Source organism: Carcharodon carcharias, chromosome 7 (genome assembly GCF_017639515.1).
Source record: "Carcharodon carcharias isolate sCarCar2 chromosome 7, sCarCar2.pri, whole genome shotgun sequence".
Taxonomy (NCBI): Eukaryota; Metazoa; Chordata; class Chondrichthyes; order Lamniformes; family Lamnidae; genus Carcharodon; species Carcharodon carcharias.
Window position 1 is genome coordinate 80,451 of NC_054473.1, and position 17,342 is coordinate 97,792.

At 45.5% G+C, this 17,342-nt stretch overlaps 1 protein-coding gene across 1 annotated transcript in view; it reads right to left on the bottom strand.

Annotated features, from left to right (window-relative positions):
• LOC121280446 (6-phosphofructo-2-kinase/fructose-2,6-bisphosphatase 4-like) overlaps positions 1–17,342 on the bottom strand; it is a 230,776-nt gene continuing 213,434 nt past the window's right edge. The window contains exon 15 of the mRNA XM_041192440.1: positions 1–457. Within this exon, the coding sequence (XP_041048374.1) occupies positions 368–457 (90 nt within the window). The 3' untranslated portion in view covers positions 1–367. The remainder of the gene's footprint in view (positions 458–17,342) is intronic.

The window sequence follows — 17,342 nt, forward strand, 5'->3', positions numbered from 1 at the left end:
GAAGCTCATGCTAAAATTTATTTCACATTAAATTTCCTTACATCCAAAACTGTAATCTTTATATTGAGTGTCACTTGTATTGTTTTGTGTTAAAAAGAAAAACATTTCAAGGCACCAGGTTCATAAATTGCTTCATCAGCTGTCACAACATATGCACAAACACACAAAGCGAGCTCACGGAATCACAGTTCTGGCAGTCGTCAAGTGACAGGGCATAAATGTTACAAACGGCTGGGGGCGCTGCTTGAACATCTATGCAAGCTACCAGCTGAAGACATGGTTACTTCTTTAAAGTCAGCTCGAATGGGATCCATACGTGCCCCTGGTCTCAGATCCTCCACTGTCCGATCCCAATGAGCACTCAGCTTCAATCTTGTCCGTGCTCGGAGTGAGCAGTTGGATACTGGATTGGAACAGTCTTCAGCGCTTCCTCCTCCGACCGATTCACATTAACATTCTAAATTAAAAAGAGGAAGTGAAAGAGACAAAATTAGGTAATGTCAACTGGTAAAGACATCAACCCTGGGTTCATGGTTCACACCAAAGTCAGAAGCCTGAGGGTGCATCATGCAGACAGTGCCAGTGGGTCAGTACTGAGGGAGTGCTGCACTGTCAGAGGGTCAGTACTGAGGGAGTGCTGCACTGTCAGAGGGTCAGTACTGAGGGAGTGTTGCACTGTCGGAGGGTCAGTACTGAGGGAGTGCTGCACTGTCAGAGGGTCAGTACTGAGGGAGTGCTGCACTGTCAGAGGGTCAGTACTGAGGGAGTGCTGCACTGTCAGAGGGTCAGTACTGAGGGAGTGTTGCACTGTCGGAGGGTCAGTACTGAGGGAGTGCTGCACTGTCAGAGGGTCAGTACTGAGGGAGTGCTGCACTGTCAGAGGGTCAGTGCTGAGGGAGTGCTGCACTGTCAGAGGGTCAGTGCTGAGGGAGTGCTGCACTGTCAGACAGTCAGTACTGAGGGAGTGCTGCACTGTCAGAGGGTCAGTGCTGAGGGAGTGCTGCACTGTCAGAGGGTCAGTGCTGAGGGAGTGCTGCACTGTCAGACAGTCAGTACTGAGGGAGTGCTGCACTGTCAGAGGGTCTGTGCTGAGGGAGCGCTGCACTGTCAGAGGGTCAGTGCTGAGGCAGTGCTGCACTGTCAGAGGGTCAGTGCTGAGGCAGTGCTGCACTGTCAGAGGGTCAGTGCTGAGGGAGTGCTGCACTGTCAGAGGGTCAGTGCTGAGGGAGTGCTGCACTGTCAGAGGGTCAGTGCTGAGGGAGTGCTGCACTGTCAGAGGGTCAGTGCTGAGGGAATGCTGCACTGTCAGACAGTCAGTACTGAGGGAGTGCTGCACTGTCAGAGGGTCAGTGCTGAGGGAGTGCTGCACTGTCAGAGGGTCAGTGCTGAGGGAGTGCTGCACTGTCAGACAGTCAGTACTGAGGGAGTGCTGCACTGTCAGAGGGTCTGTGCTGAGGGAGTGCTGCACTGTCAGAGGGTCAGTGCTGAGGCAGTGCTGCACTGTCAGAGGGTCAGTGCTGAGGCAGTGCTGCACTGTCAGAGGGTCAGTGCTGAGGGAGTGCTGCACTGTCAGAGGGTCAGTGCTGAGGGAGTGCTGCACTGTCAGAGGGTCAGTGCTGAGGGAGTGCTGCACTGTCAGAGGGTCAGTGCTGAGGGAGTGCTGCACTGTCAGACAGTCAGTACTGAGGGAGTGCTGCACTGTCAGAGGGTCAGTGCTGAGGGAGTGCTGCACTGTCAGAGGGTCAGTGCTGAGGGAGTGCTGCACTGTCAGACAGTCAGTACTGAGGGAGTGCTGCACTGTCAGAGGGTCTGTGCTGAGGGAGCGCTGCACTGTCAGAGGGTCAGTGCTGAGGCAGTGCTGCACTGTCAGAGGGTCAGTGCTGAGGCAGTGCTGCACTGTCAGAGGGTCAGTGCTGAGGGAGCGCTGCACTGTCAGAGGATCAGTGCTGAGGGAGTGCTGCACTGTCAGAGGATCAGTGCTGAGGGAGCGCTGCACTGTCAGAGGATCAGTGCTGAGGGAGCGCTGCACTGTCAGAGGATCAGTGCTGAGTGAGTGCTGCACTGTCAGAGGATCAGTGCTGAGGAAGCGCTGCACTGTCAGAGGGTCAGTACTGAGGGAGTGCTGCACTGTCAGAGGATCAGCATTGAGGGAATGCAGCACTGTCAGAGGATCAGCACTGAGGGAGTGCTGCACTGTCAGAGGGTCAGTACTGAGGGAGTGCTGCACTGTCAGAGGGTCAGTACTGAGGGAGTGCTGCACTGTCAGAGGGTCAGTACTGAGGGAGTGCTGCACTGTCAGACTGTCAGTACTGAGGGAGTGCTGCACTGTCAGAGGGTCAGTGCTGAGGGAGCGCTGCACTGTCAGAGGGTCAGTGCTGAGGCAGTGCTGCACTGTCAGAGGGTCAGTACTGAGGGAGTGCTGCACTGTCAGAGGGTCAGTACTGAGGGAGTGCTGCACTGTCAGAGGATCAGCACTGAGGGAGTGCTGCACTGTCAGAGGGTCAGTACTGAGGGAGTGCTGCACTGTCAGAGGGTCAGCACTGAGGGAGTGCTGCACTGTCAAAGGGTCAGCACTGAGGGAGTGCTGCACTGTCAGAGGATCAGTACTGAGGGAGTGCTGTGCTGTCAGATGGTCAGTACTGAGGGAGTGCTGCACAGTCAGAGGGTCAGTACTGAGGGAGTGCTGCGCTGTCAGAGGATCAGCACTGAGGGAGTGCTGCACAGTCAGAGGGTCAGTACTGAGGGAGTGCTGCACTGTCAGAGGGTCAGTACTGAGGGAGTGCTGCACTGTCAGAGGGTCAGCACTGAGGGAGTGCTGCACTGTCAGAGGATCAGTACTGAGGGAGTGCTGCATTGTCAGAGGGTCAGTACTGAGGGAGTGCTGCACTGTCAGAGGATCAGCACTGAGGGAATGCTGCACTGTCAGAGGGTCAGTACTGAGGGAGTGCTGCACTGTCAGAGGGTCAGCACTGAGGGAGTGCTGCACTGTCAAAGGGTCAGCACTGAGGGAGTGCTGCACTGTCAGAGGATCAGTACTGAGGGAGTGCTGCGCTGTCAGATGGTCAGTACTGAGGGAGTGCTGCACAGTCAGAGGGTCAGTACTGAGGGAGTGCTGCGCTGTCAGAGGATCAGCACTGAGGGAGTGCTGCACAGTCAGAGGGTCAGTACTGAGGGAGTGCTGCACTGTCAGAGGGTCAGTACTGAGGGAGTGCTGCACTGTCAGAGGGTCAGCACTGAGGGAGTGCTGCACTGTCAGAGGATCAGTACTGAGGGAGTGCTGCATTGTCAGAGGGTCAGTACTGAGGGAGTGCTGCACTGTCAGAGGGTCAGTACTGAGGGAATGCTGCACTGTCAGAGGGTCAGTACTGAGGGAATGCTGCACTGTCAGAGGGTCAGCACTGAGGGAGTGCTGCACTGTCAGAGGATCAATACTGAGGGAGTGCTGCACTGTCAGAGGGTCAGTACTGAGGGAGTGCTGTACTGTCAGAGGGTCAGTACTGAGGGAGTGCTGCACTGTCAGAGGATCAGCACTGAGGGAGTGCTGCACTGTCAGAGGATCAGCACTGAGGGAGTGCTGCACTGTCAGAGCGTCAGTACTGAGGGAGTGCTGCACTGTCAGAGGATCAGCACTGAGGGAGTGCTGCACAGTCGGAGGGTCAGTGCTGAGGGAGTGTTGCTATCAGCAACCAATTGAAGGTAATCAGTTCAGTTTGTAACATGGCTCTTAATGCTTGCTAGAAGCAACATACATTCCTATGTAGGAACCTTTTCTATGCAGCAAAAGGATTATGTTCAAGTCTCATGTGCGTTTGTTGGAGACTGTTTCCCGTTGCTTTCTGCTTGGTAATGCCACCGTCATTCAGCAGCGACCTGCCAACCAATCTGCATCCTTTCCTTTTGTAACTATAAATCCTTGTCATTGTTTGATATTCTTGTTCTGATGAATGCAGATGAAAAGCTTCAAAAATATGTCTCTCTTTGCAGCAATAATCAAATTCAGTTCTACCAAACAACTGCTTAATGATTCAAGATTTCTGTTTGGGACTTGAGAATGTCACTTTCAAAATTAATAAGCAATTTAATTATATTATGATCTCTTTAGCCCAAAGGTTCTTTTACTATGAGATTACTAAATTAACTTTGTCTTATTGATAGAATGGTTACAGCACAGATGGAGGCCATTTGGCCCTTCGTGTCAGTACTGCCCCTCTGAAAGAGTAATTCCCCTGGTGTGACTCCCTTTGCTTATTTCTGTAACCCTGCACAATTTCCTTCTTCAGATAATGATCCAATTCCATTTTGAAACTTCCAGTTGACCCTGCCTCCACCACACTCTCAGGCAGGCGTTACAGATGTTAACCACTCACTGCATTACAAATGTTGCTATTTCTTCTTTTACCAATTACCTCAAATCTGTGCTTCTAGATCCTTCCACCAATGGGAACACTTTCTCCCTGTCTACTGTTTTCTGACCCCTCATGATTTTGAATCTCTATCAAATCTCGTCTCAACACTGACCCCTGAGGAACACCACTACAAACTTCAAAACAACCATTCACCACTACTCGGTGCTTCCTGTCACTCAGCCAATTCTGTATCATGTTGCTACTGTCCCTTTTATTCCATGAGCTCTAACTTTGCTCACAAGTCTATTGTGCGGCACTTAATGTCTTTTGCAAGTCCATGTACACACATCAAGAGCATTGCTTTCATTAACCCTCTGTTACCTTTTCAAAACTCTCCAGAGAGTTAGTTAAACATGATTTTCCCTTAAGACATCCAAGCTGGCTTTCCTTAATTAACCTGCATTTTTCCAAGTGACTATTAATTTTATCCTGAATTATTGTTTCTAAAATCTTCCCCACCAACAGGTTAAACTGAGTGGCCTGTAATTAAAAGCAAAATACTGCAGATGCTGGAAATCTGAAACAAAAACAGAAAATGCTGGAAAAACTCAGGAGGTCTGACAGCATCTGTGGAGAGAGAAACAGAGATAATATTTCAAATCCGTTTGACTCTTCTTCAGAGCTACAGAGAAGTAGAAATGTGTTGAGCTTTGTACTGTTTAAGGTGGGTGTAATTGCTGGGCTTATCTTTACACCCTTTTTTGAACAAAAGTGTAACATTTGCAATTCTCCAGTCCTCTGGCACCAGCCCTAAGTCCAAGATTGGAAAATTATGGCCAGTGCCTCTGGATTTCCACTCTCACTTCCTTCTGTACCCTTGGATGCATCTCATCCAGTCCTGGTGACTTTTCAACTTCTGATACAATCAGCCTATCCAATTCCTGCTCCTTATACATTTTAAACCCTTCCAATGTCTGAACTACCTCCTCTTTCAGCATGGCCTGGGTAGCATCTTCTTCCTTGGTAAAGACAGATGCAAAGGATTCATTTCATATCTCAACTGTGGCCTCTGTCGACAATGTGTAAAATCCCTTTTTGGTCCCTGGTTGGCTCCCTAGTCCTCCTTTTACCACTTTTTTACTATTGAAATGTCTACTGAAGATTTTGGGATTCCCTATAATATTAGCTGCCAGTCTCTTCTCGTACTCCCGCTTTGTTGCTCTTATTTGTTTTTTCTCTTCCCCTCTGAACCTTGTATATTTGGACTTGTTCTCAACTGTATTATCCACCTGACATCTGTCATAGACACATTTTTTCTGCTTCATTTTAATCTCTGCCTCTTTTGTCATCTAGGGAGCTCTGGATCTGTTTGCCATATTTTCCCCCTTCACGGGAATATATCTTGACTGCACTTGAGCTGCCTGTTCTTTAAAGACAGCCCATTGTTCAGTTACAGTTTTGCCTGCTGATCTCTGATTCCAATGTGTCTGGGCCAGATGCATTCTTACACCATTGAAGTTGGTTTTCCCCCAATAAATTATTCTTACTGTGGATTGCTCCTTGTCCTTTTCCACAGCCAACCTAAACCTTATGATACAATGATTGCTGTCTCCTAAATGTTCTCCTACTGACACTCGATCCACTTGGTCCAGCTCATTCCCAAAACCCAGCTCCAGCAGTGCCTCATTCCTCATTGGACTGGAAACATACTTCTGCTGCAGAAAATTTCCCAGAACACACTTGAGGAACTCTTGCCCCTCTCTGCCCTTTACACTGCTATTATCCCAGTCTATATTCAGATAATTAAAGTCCCCCATTATTACTACTCTATAATTGCACTTCTATGTAATTTCCTTGCAAATGTGTTCCTCTACATCTTTCCCACTAGTTGGTGGCCTATAGACTACACTGAACAATGTAATTGCAGCTTTTTTGTTCCTTATTTCTAGCAAAATGGATTTTGTTCTTGAACCCTCTGGGACATTCTCTCTCTGTAGCACTGCAGTGTTCTCCTTAATCAATCCCACCACTCCTCCTCCTTTCCTATCTTTCCTGAACACTTTGTATCCAGGAATATTTAATACTCAGTCCTGCCCTTCTTTGAGCCAGGTCTCTGTTAATGCCACAAATCATATTTCCACATGGTTATCTGTACCTGTAACTCCCCAATCTTATCTACCACACTCCACACATTCAAATTCATGGACTGTAACATTAATTTAGACTTTATTACTTCCCTTCATATGCCGAACCTACCTAATATCTTACTATTTCCTACTCTAATACTATAGGTCTCTCCTAGAATTCTTTGCACCTTGGTATCCCTCTCTAATATTACCTCCTGCTTTCCACACCTCTGCCAAGTTAGTTTAAACCCTCTCCAATAAAACTCGGAAACCACCATAAAAGGAAATTGGTTCTGGCTCTGTTTAGATGTAACCTGTCCATCTCTTGAGCCACACATTCATTTGCTTTATCCTCTTATTTTTCTGCATGTGGCACTGTTAGTAATCCAGAGATTACTACTTTTGAGGTCCTGTTTGCTAGTTTCCTAGCTAGCTCTCTAAATTCTGACTATGACCACATGCCTCCTTCTGCTTATATCGTTGCTACTGTTGCGGACCACGACTACTGCTGTTCACCCTACCCCCTCTGGGAGCTCTGCAGCTGCTCAGTGACATCCTTGACCATGGCATTAGGGAGGCAACCCACCATCCTGGATTCATGTTTGCTGCCACAGAAACACCTATCTATTCTCCAAATATTAAATCTCACAAAAACACAAGAAATAGGAGCAGGAGTAAACCATTCAACCCCTCAAGTCTGTTCCGCCATTCAATATGATCATGGCTGATCTTGGGCTACAACTCCACTTTCCCACCCATTCCCCATCCCGGAATTCCCTGAGACACCAAAAATCTGTCTATCCCAGCCTTAAATATACTCAATGATGGAGCAACCACAATCCTCTGGAGTAGAGAATTCCAAATATTCATAACCCTTTGAATGAAGTAATTTCTCCTCATCTCAGCCCTGAATGATCGGCCTCTTATCCTGAGACTGTTCCCCCGTGTTTTAGATTCCCCGACCAGTGGAAACAATCTCTCAGAGTCCACCCGATCAAACTCCTTCAGAATTTTGTAGGTTTCAACAAGATCGCCTCTTATTCTAAACTCCAGAGAATATAAACCCAATTTATTCAGCCTCTCATCATAGGACAGACCCTTCATCCCAGGGACCAATCTAGTGAACTTCACTGTACCATCTCCAATGCAAGGATATCCTTTCTTAAATGTGGAAATCAAAACTGAGCACAGTGTTCCAGGTGTGGTCTCACCAAAACCCTGTATAACGGTGGCAAAACATCTTTATTCCTGTACTCCAATCTTCTTGCAATAAACATGCCATTTGCCTTCCTAATTGCTTGCTGCACTGCATGCTAATTCTCTGCGTTCCTTGTACAAATAAACCCAAGTTTCTTTGAGCGCCAACATTTTCAAGTTTCTCACCTTTTAAAAAGTATTCAGCTTTTCTACACTTTTGGCCAAAGAATAACTTCACACTTCCCTACATTACACTCCACCTCTCATCCTGTTGCCCACTCACTTACCCTGTCTATATCTCTTAGCAGCCTCTCAGTATCCTCCCCACAGCTTACCTTTCCCCCCAGCTTGGTATCATCAGCAAACTTAGATACATTACTTTATCTAAGTCATTAATTGAGATCATAAATAGCTGTGTCAGGGGGAGTGTGAAAGTTTGAGTATGGTTGCAGGGGGAGTGTGAGAGACTGAGTGTGTCGGGGGGAGTGTGAAAGACTGATAGTGTCGGAGGGAGTGTGAAAGACTGAGTGTGGTTGCAGGGGGAGTGTGAAAGACTGAGTGTGTCAGGGGGGAGTGTGAAAAACTGAGTGTGTCGGGGGAGTGTGAAAGATTGAGTGTGTTGGGGGGGTGCAAGAGACTGTGTCGGGGGAAGTGTGAAAGACTGAGTGTGTCAGGGGAGTGTGAAAGATTGAGTGTGTCGGGTGCAAGAGACTGAGTGTGTCGGGGGAGTGCGAAAGATTGAGTGGGTGCAAGAGACTGAGTGTGTCGGGGGTAGTGTGAAAGTTTGAGTATGGTTGCAGGGGGAGTGTGAGAGACTGAGTGTGTCAGGGGGAGTGTGAGAGACTGAGTGTGTCAGGGGGAGTGTGAAAGACTGAATGTGTCTGGGGGAGTGTGAAAGATTGAATGTGTCAGGGGGAGTGTGAAAGACTGAGTCTGTGGGGGGAATGTGAAAGACTGAGTGTGTGGGGGGAGTGTGAAAGACTGAGTGTGTGGGGGGAGTGTGAAAGACTGAGTGTGTGGGGGGAGTGTGAAAGACTGAGTGTGTGGGGGGAGTGTGAAAGACTGAGTGTGTCACTGGGCTGGGGGGGGCGGTGGTGCGAGAGTGCGAAAAACTCAGTGTGTGGGGCAGGGAGTGTGGATGTGGTGCCAATCAAGTGGGCTGCTTTGTCCTAGATGGTGTCAAGCTTCTTGAGTGTTGAGGGAGCTGCACTCATCCAGGCAAATGGGGAGTGTTCCATCACACTCCTGACATGTGCCTTGTAGATGGTAGACAGGGGTTGGGGGGGGGGGGTTCAGGAGGTGAGTTACTCATCACAGGATTCCTAGCCTCTGACCTGCTCTTGCAGCCACAGTATTTATATGGCTGGTCCAGTTCAATTTCTGGTCAATGGTAACCCCCAGGATGTTGATAGTGGGGGATTCAGTGTTGGTAATGCCATTGAATTGAATGTCAAGGAGCGATGGTTAGATTCTCTCTTGTCGGAGAGGGTCATTGTCTGACACTTGTGTGGCGTGAACATTACTTGCCACTTGTCAGCCCAAGTCTGGATATTATCCAGGTCTTGCTGCATTTGCACATGGACTGCTTCAGTATCTGAGGAGTTGCGAATGGTGCTGAACTTTGTGCAATCATCAGTGAACATCCCCACTTCTGACCTTATGATGGAAGGAAGGTGATTGATGAAGCAGCTGAAGATGGTTGGGCCGAGGACACTACCCTGAGGAACTCCTGCAGTGATGTCCTGGAACTGAGATGACTGACCTCCAACAACTACAACCATCTTCCTTTGTGCTAGGTATGACTCCAACCAGTGGAGAGTTTTCCCCCTGATTCCCATTGACTCCAGTTTTGCTAGGGCTCCTTGATGCCACACTTGGTCAAATGTGGTCTTGATGTCAAGGGCAGTCACTCTCACCTCACCTTGGGAGTCCAGCTCTTTGGTCCATGTTTGAACTAAGACTGTAATGAGGTCAGGAGCTGAGTGGCCCTGGCGGAACCCAAACTGGGTGTCGGTGAGCAGGTTATTGCTAAGCATGTGCCGCTTGATAGCGCTGTTGATGACTCCTTCCATTACTGATGGAGAGTAGACTGATGGGGCAGTAATTGGCCGGGTTGGATGTGTCCTGCTTTTTGTGTACAGGACATACCTGGGCAATTTTCCACATAGCTGGGTAGATGCCAGTGTTGTAGCTGTACTGGAACAGCTTGGCTAGGGGCACGACAAGTTCTGGAGCACAAGTCTTCGGTGCTTATGCCAGAATATTGTCGGGGCCAACGCCTTTGCACTATCCAGTACCTTCAACTGTTTCTTGATATCATGTGGAGTGAATTGAATTGGCTGAAGACTGGCATCTGTGATGCTGGGGACCTCTGGAGGAGGCTGAGATGGATCATCCACTCGGCACTTCTGGCTGAAGATTGTAGCAAATGCTTCAGCCTTATCTTTTGCACTGATGTGCTGGGATCCCCCATCATTGAGGATGGGGATATTTGTGGAGCATCCTCCTCCAGTGAGTTGTTTAATTGTTCACCACCATTCACGACTGGATGTGACAGGACTGCAGAGCTTAGATCTGATCTGTTGGTTGTGGGATCGCTTAGCTCTGTCTATCACTTGCTACTTATGCTGTTTGACACGGAAGTAGTCCTGTGTTATAGCTTCACCAGGTTGACAACTCATTTTTAGGTATACCTGGTGCTGCTCCTGGCATGCCCTCCTGCACTCTTCATTGAACCAGGGTTGATCCCCTGGTTTGATGGTAATGGTAGAGTGGGGGATATTTTGGGCCATGAGGTTACAGATTGTGTTCGAGTACAATTCTGCTGCTGCTGATGGCCCACAGCACCTCATGGATGCACAGTCTTGAGTCGCTACATCTGCTCGAAATCTATCCCATTTAGCACTGTGTTAGTGCCACACAACACGATGGAGGGTATCTTCAATGTGAAGGTGGGTTTTCGTCTCCACAATGACTGTGTGGTGGTCAGTCCTACCGATACTGTCGTAGACAGATGCATCTGCGACAGGCAGGTTGGTGAGGATGAGGTCCAGTATGTTGTTCCTTCTTGTTGGTTCCCTCACCACCTGCTGCAGACCTAGTCGAGCAGCTGTGTCCTTTAGCACTGCTTCACCAGCTGAGGGAGGGAAGTTCATGGTAATCAGCAGGAGGTTTCCTTGCCCATGTTGGACCTAAGATCATGAGATTTCATGGGGTCTGTGGCAGGGAGGTTTGTGAATGGCCTTCCTGCCCAGACACTAATTGAGGCCCAGGTGGGTAATTCATGCCCATTTAAGGGCTCCATCTGCTGCCACTGGTATTCACCCAGTGGTGGGTGGGGAGTCAGCACACAGGGAGCTTGAAAAGCAAACCCTGCAAACCTCCAGGGCACGGAGAATGACACCTTCCTCATGATTCCCATCCTGAGCCACTCACCTGTGATCAGGGTCCCTCAGCTTCTGGTGAGTGTATTCCCTGCATCAGCCATTGCTCCCTGTGTCACTGATGAGCATCGGAGAGCTGCTGGCTTCTGATTGGGCTGCAGCTCTCAGCAGGCAGGATTTCCACCCCCGAGCCCTAAATTTCAGGGAAGGCCTGACAATGGTCAGTTAAGGGTTGATGGGCACTTACTTCCAACGGGCTTTCCCCAGTGGAGGTGAGACTGGACTCCGGCCGGTTTTCCAGTGAGCAGGCAAGACCCCCATCACTGACATCAGTTTTGCCCAATGATTTCAGTTTTATGCTAAGGAAGGGATATATTGTAAATAGACCTAAGGAAAGCCATATCTCCTCAGATAAGGAGGGTGGTGACTGTAAAAGTCACTCGACCATGTCTGTGATGACCTGGAACACGTTCATTTGGCCACTTGTGGAATGGTAATAAAATAATGGGGGGATTTTAAGAGGACAGCATAACTAAGGTAATGAAATTATGGTTTGAGAAGAGTGAAGTGCATTTTGCTAGCTCCATGTTGTTATTCTGTTATCACTTTTATGTATCTTTTGATGTATTCTGGTTTATTGGTGGTATGCATGGAATGTAGAGATCAAATATAATAATGATATAATTAACATGAATGAGATTCTGCATGTTGCACTCAAACTTTGCAGTATGTACCGGAGTCTACATACTGCAATTGTGTGGTATGATGTCTCATTGAGTATCTAACCATCCATTGTGAGAACAGTGCATATGTATATTCTGGTGTTTAAAGTAACACAATAGATTAGAAGCTTACAGGCCAACAACCCCCCCGTTTTCTATTCCTTTAGTCAATTTTGTATTCTTACTGCCACCAGCCCTTTCATCTGATGAGATTTAATTTTGCTAACAAGTCTATTATATGGTACTTTGTCAAATACCTTTTAAAAAGTCCACAGACACAACATCAACCACACCACCCTCATCAATACTTTCCAACATTTCATCAAAGAGCTCAATCAAGTTAAAGTCCTGACCCTTCATCTAAAAGCCCTACTCTTCCAGATGAAAATTCATTTTGACCTGGATCATTGTCTCTAAAAATCTCTGCGCTATCAGCGTTAGGCTGCCTGGCCTGCAGTTACTGAGTTTGCTAGTTGTGGTCGGGAAAACCAGGTGATTTTGGACCCAAAGTTCTACACCACTGAGGACTTTCCTCAGCTCATGGTCTGAGTTTGTTGTATAATAATTGATAAGAGACTGACTACTCTGATTATTCAATGACTCTATTATTGTTGTGTCATGTGACCACCAGAGAGGGGAGGGGAAGGACCAAGAGAGAGAGAAAAATGAAGGGGGGAGCGAGGGAGAGAGGAGGCAAAGGGGGGAGGGGGGGGTAGAAGAGGCAGCATTTCTCTACCACCTTTCATGATCTCAGAATGTTCCAAATTGCTTTACAGCCAATGAAGTATTTTTGAAATGTAGTCACTATTGTAACGTGGGAAAGGCAGCAGCTAATTTGTGCACAGAAAGCTCCCACAAACTGCAAAGTGATAACGACCAGATCATCTGCTTTTTGTACTAACCATTGTGTAATACAGTACATTCCCTTGGTGTTCAACACTTGCACTCAGTTAGATTGTAGAGGGGTCCCACATCGACAGATTAGAGCTCAGATTAAACTCTAAACATAGAGGCAGTAAGTGTAAATGGTTATTTTCCCCCAGAATTGGGAGATGAATGGTCCTGTACAATGGAGGAAGATGATAGTGGAGGAGGTGCAGCCTCCAGTCACTCACTGAGAGTGGGGATTTAATATTTAGAGTGATGTTTACTTGAATGGATAGACTAGAGTTGTACCTGAATGCAGACTGCACATTAACACAATCACAGATTATACACAGAACAGAGGAGAATCTCGCAGGTGTGAAGAATATACAATAAATGCTACAAATTTTAATTAAAATCACTTTTAAGTCAAGCAACACATACGGAGAAGTAGCCAATACAATGATAAATAGAAGTTTTTGTTAAACCTGTTTCAAACTTTGCAGTTTGAACAGTCTATACATCTCTGTTACTTTTACATAATTAAAATTATTTATTACAAGCAGTGCGATATCCTACAATACTGCAAAACATACAACAGCTCCTTCTGAAATAGGAACAAACTTACACAGTAATCAATCATTTAGAAGCAAATTCTTTCGAATCAATCAATCTGAGCATCCCCTACTGTAGAATAGGAACTTTGTCCCTGGCCATTTCAGACTGTGCGTTTCACTGGTTAGGATTCACTTCACAACAATGAGATATTGGTTACCAGCTGCATAGTAAGACTCCTTTTAAATTACATCAAATACACTTAATTTTTCAGCCTTCGGCCATGTATTTCCCTACTGTAAAAACAGTGCAGCTATACCAGATTAAACCAATCCCTATACCAGGTTAAATTAATCCCAATACCAGGTTAAATTAATCCCTGTGCCAGGTTAAACTAACATGCCAAATGCAAAAAGAGTTAAATGTAAACAGTTTTGAAAATCTTAATATTTCCCCAAACGGTTATGTCCACTTTCTCAATGCTGATCATTCCCACTCTACATTATTACTGCTTTTAAAAGGCACAGTGCATACGCCCAGGAGTAAACAATGTGATAGATGATGAATACACGTACAATCACAGATCTATTGAATCAGTCACTGAGGCTGCACACAGTGGTTATAGCCCAGTCCGCACAGAGAGATTTGTGCAGCATTAGTTAAAATTGGATTCGGTGATCCTTCCTCACAATTTCATTGCACTGTTACTGTAGCATTTAATCAATGAACACTTAATAAAAGAGCCAGAAGTAAAAACATTTATTATCAGTGTTATTTAAGGATTTGAAATAAAACTCAAGTTGCATCATGAGGTTAGATGTTGAGGAAAGTTCCCTTGTTATGGCCACAATGGTGACAGGAGAGGCAGCAAGTCTCAGTGGTGACAGGAGAGGCAGCAAGTCTCAGTGGTGACAGGAGAGGCAGCAAGTCTCAGTGGTGAGCAGGGACTGTTACAAGGGCTTCCTCAGGAGGTCTTGAAATGTCTACATTCTGCATGACAACAAACCAGAAACTGTGAAGAATAAAATAAACCCGCACCAGGCAATACAAGCTGATCGAAGGATAATGGAAATGCTGTTAGTAACATGCTACATCCCCCCTCAGAGTTATTCACATTCCATGCATCAGTGGACATTGACGGCCTTTAGAGAGAGGGTGGAGTGGGTGTTGGTGACTGGGGAATGGTAGAGGTGGCGTGCTGTTGGAGATGGGGCTAGATTGGAAGAGCTGGGTGTTTGTGGTTGTGGTGCCAGTGGTTTCCAACAATGGGTGAGCTGAGCATCCACAGCTCACACTTTATGTATCATTAACCACACAAACTGTATTACTACAGGCAGCTGTTCAGTGTCAATTATTGCACTAAAATGACCCTCTTTGTACTTCTGGCATGACCAACTGTTAAAAAATGAAGCAGCATTTCTATGGCTTGCAATCACACAGGTCTTTAAAATTACGAATGGATTTGATCGGGTGGAACTGGAGATGATATTTTCATTACAAAAATAAAATACTGCAGATACTGGATTATCTGAAATAAAACCAGAAAGTGCTGGAAATACTGAGAAGTTTGACAGCATCTGTGGAGAGAGAAACAGAGTTAACATTTCAGGTCAAGATGACCTTTCATCAGAATGAGGAGCCATAAAATATAAAATAGTTAGTAATAAATTCAATAAGGAATTCAGGAGAAACATCTTTACCCAGAGAGTGGTAATTCTTTTTATTTGTTTATGGGATATGGGCATTTCTGGTAAGGTCAGCATTTACCGTCCATCCCTACTTGCTCAGAGCTGAGGAGGAATTTTTTCCCTGAGCGTTGAGAGCCTTTGGAACTCTCTTCCTCAAAAGCCAGTGGAAGCAGACTCTTAATATTTTTAAGGTAGAGCTAGGTAGATTCTTAATTAACAAGGGGGTGAAAGGTTAATCGGGGTAGGCAGGAATGTGGAGTTGAGGTTACAATGATCTTATCGAATGGTGGAGCAGGCTCGAGGGGCCGAGTGGCCTACTCCTGCTCCTAATTCATATGTAACTCTCTCTCCTCCTTCCCTCAAAAACAGAGGCAAGTTTCCAGTGTTAAACTTCACCTTTCATCCTTACCAGAGTTAAAGATTATTGCAGTTAAATTTCAGCTTAAATTTCAGATTTTAAAAAGGGAAGATCTTGCTTTACCAACTTTGTTTTAAAGGAGGTAACAGAGAGTGTGGACAGTGGTAATGTAGTAGATGTAATTCATCTGGATTTTCAAGAGACCTTTGATAAGATATCCCATAATAGATAAATGAATAAAGTCAGAGAATGTGGAGTCAGTGGACAAGTGTTACAATCAGTTAGGGATGTAACATTTAAAGAGAAATCCAAACACCTAATTTTAACCAATTGAAATACACAACAAGGTTTTACTTTGATTAAAAAACACACAAACTTTATTATATACAGAACAAATTAAACAAAAGTAGCACAATTAACAATATGGTTTATAACCACATGTTATTACTCAGGTTTACTTCTTACTTTCCCCAAGAATCCTCTCATGAACCACAATAATCTTAAAGCTATTCACTCCTCCAGGGACCACCCATTAGTATGCCAGAGTCCTCTGGAGAATTCTCCTCAGTTCCAGCTATTCTCAGAGGTAAAACTTGCATTTACCATCTTTTCATTGTGAATGTTCCTTGTACTGACTACTTCTCAATACTTCCAAGAAAATCTGCTTGTTGCTTTCTTTGTCACAAGACTCTGTGGGGACCACTGTAGCTTCTTCCAATAGTTTCAAGCTAGGCAATCTTCAAGCTTCTGCTCCCTCACAGAACTCAAACTGACATTAACCCGCATTCCACATGGTCAATGATGAAGTTAGTTTTTTTACTCTGCTTACAGTGCAGGTCTAGCTGTCATTTAGTTTGGCTATTGTCTCTCCATGTGCAGCAAAGTGCACATACAAATTCCAGCTGCGATTAACTCTTGCAACAAACCCCCTGATAAATTGAAACCAGAGAACCCCCCGCCCCTTCATGATCTCCATGACGACGTAGCCTGCTCTAGGAGTTCTTCAAATCAACTTTTATGTTAAATATTCCTCATTTACAATTTCTTCTTTGATTTGATGAAGGAAATAGGTTTTCACAAAATTTCTGCATTTACTGAATGCTTTTAAATTAATTTAGTTCTAACTCCCAAAACAAAACACCTCTCTGGACTGCCATTACTGCAAGTTTTGGAGACGCCTACAGTTCTTTAGCTAAGTAAAGCCCACCTGCTGCTATTTTATAACTCTATCTCTTCTATTCGGACTTTATTAAACAAACATGGGTCACCTTTTGAATTGCTACTTCTTGAGGTGTTCAGTAATCTAAAGCCCAGCATTTTAATTACCTTACCTTTACAAATTTAATCTTCCCGGAACTAAAAATTACTTCTAAAATATTAACACGTTCCACAGGGATCAGGTGCTGGGGCCACTGCTCTTCACAATTTACATTTAACAATTTGGACTTTGGAATCGACAAAGTTTCTAAATTTGTGGATGCTACCAAATTCGTGGGGGTGGGGCAGGGGTTTGGGGGCAAGATGGTCAATACTGAGGCAAACCGCAACTAATTACAGGACAACTTACAGAATGGACAAATAATTGGCAAATGAAGCTCAACATAGATAAATGTGAGGTTGTACATTTTGACAGAAGAATAGGGAAGTCACTCATTACTCAGAAGGCGTGAGTCTGGGTGGGGTAGAGGAACAAAGTGATCTCAGAGTACAAATACATCAATTACTAAAAGTTACTCCAGTTTAGCAAAGTCATTAAAAAAAACAAACTAAACACTGGGCTTTATTTCTAGAGGGATAGGATTAAAAAGTAGGGGACTTAAACTGAACCTGTTTCGAACCTTGGTTAAGCCACACATTTTGAGTGAAGTTCTGGTCACCATAATATAAAAAGGATATAGAGGGACTGGAGAGGGTACAGGGAAAATTTACAAGGATGATCCCAGAAATGTGTTGGTTTACAGATCAGGAAAGGATTGACAGCCTGGGTCTCTTCTCTTGAAAAAACAGGCCTGGGGGGTCTGGTGGTAGTGACCTAATAGAGATCTTTAAAATGATGAAAGGATGAAAAGAATAGAGAGAGAATGTTTCCTCTTGTGGGGAAGA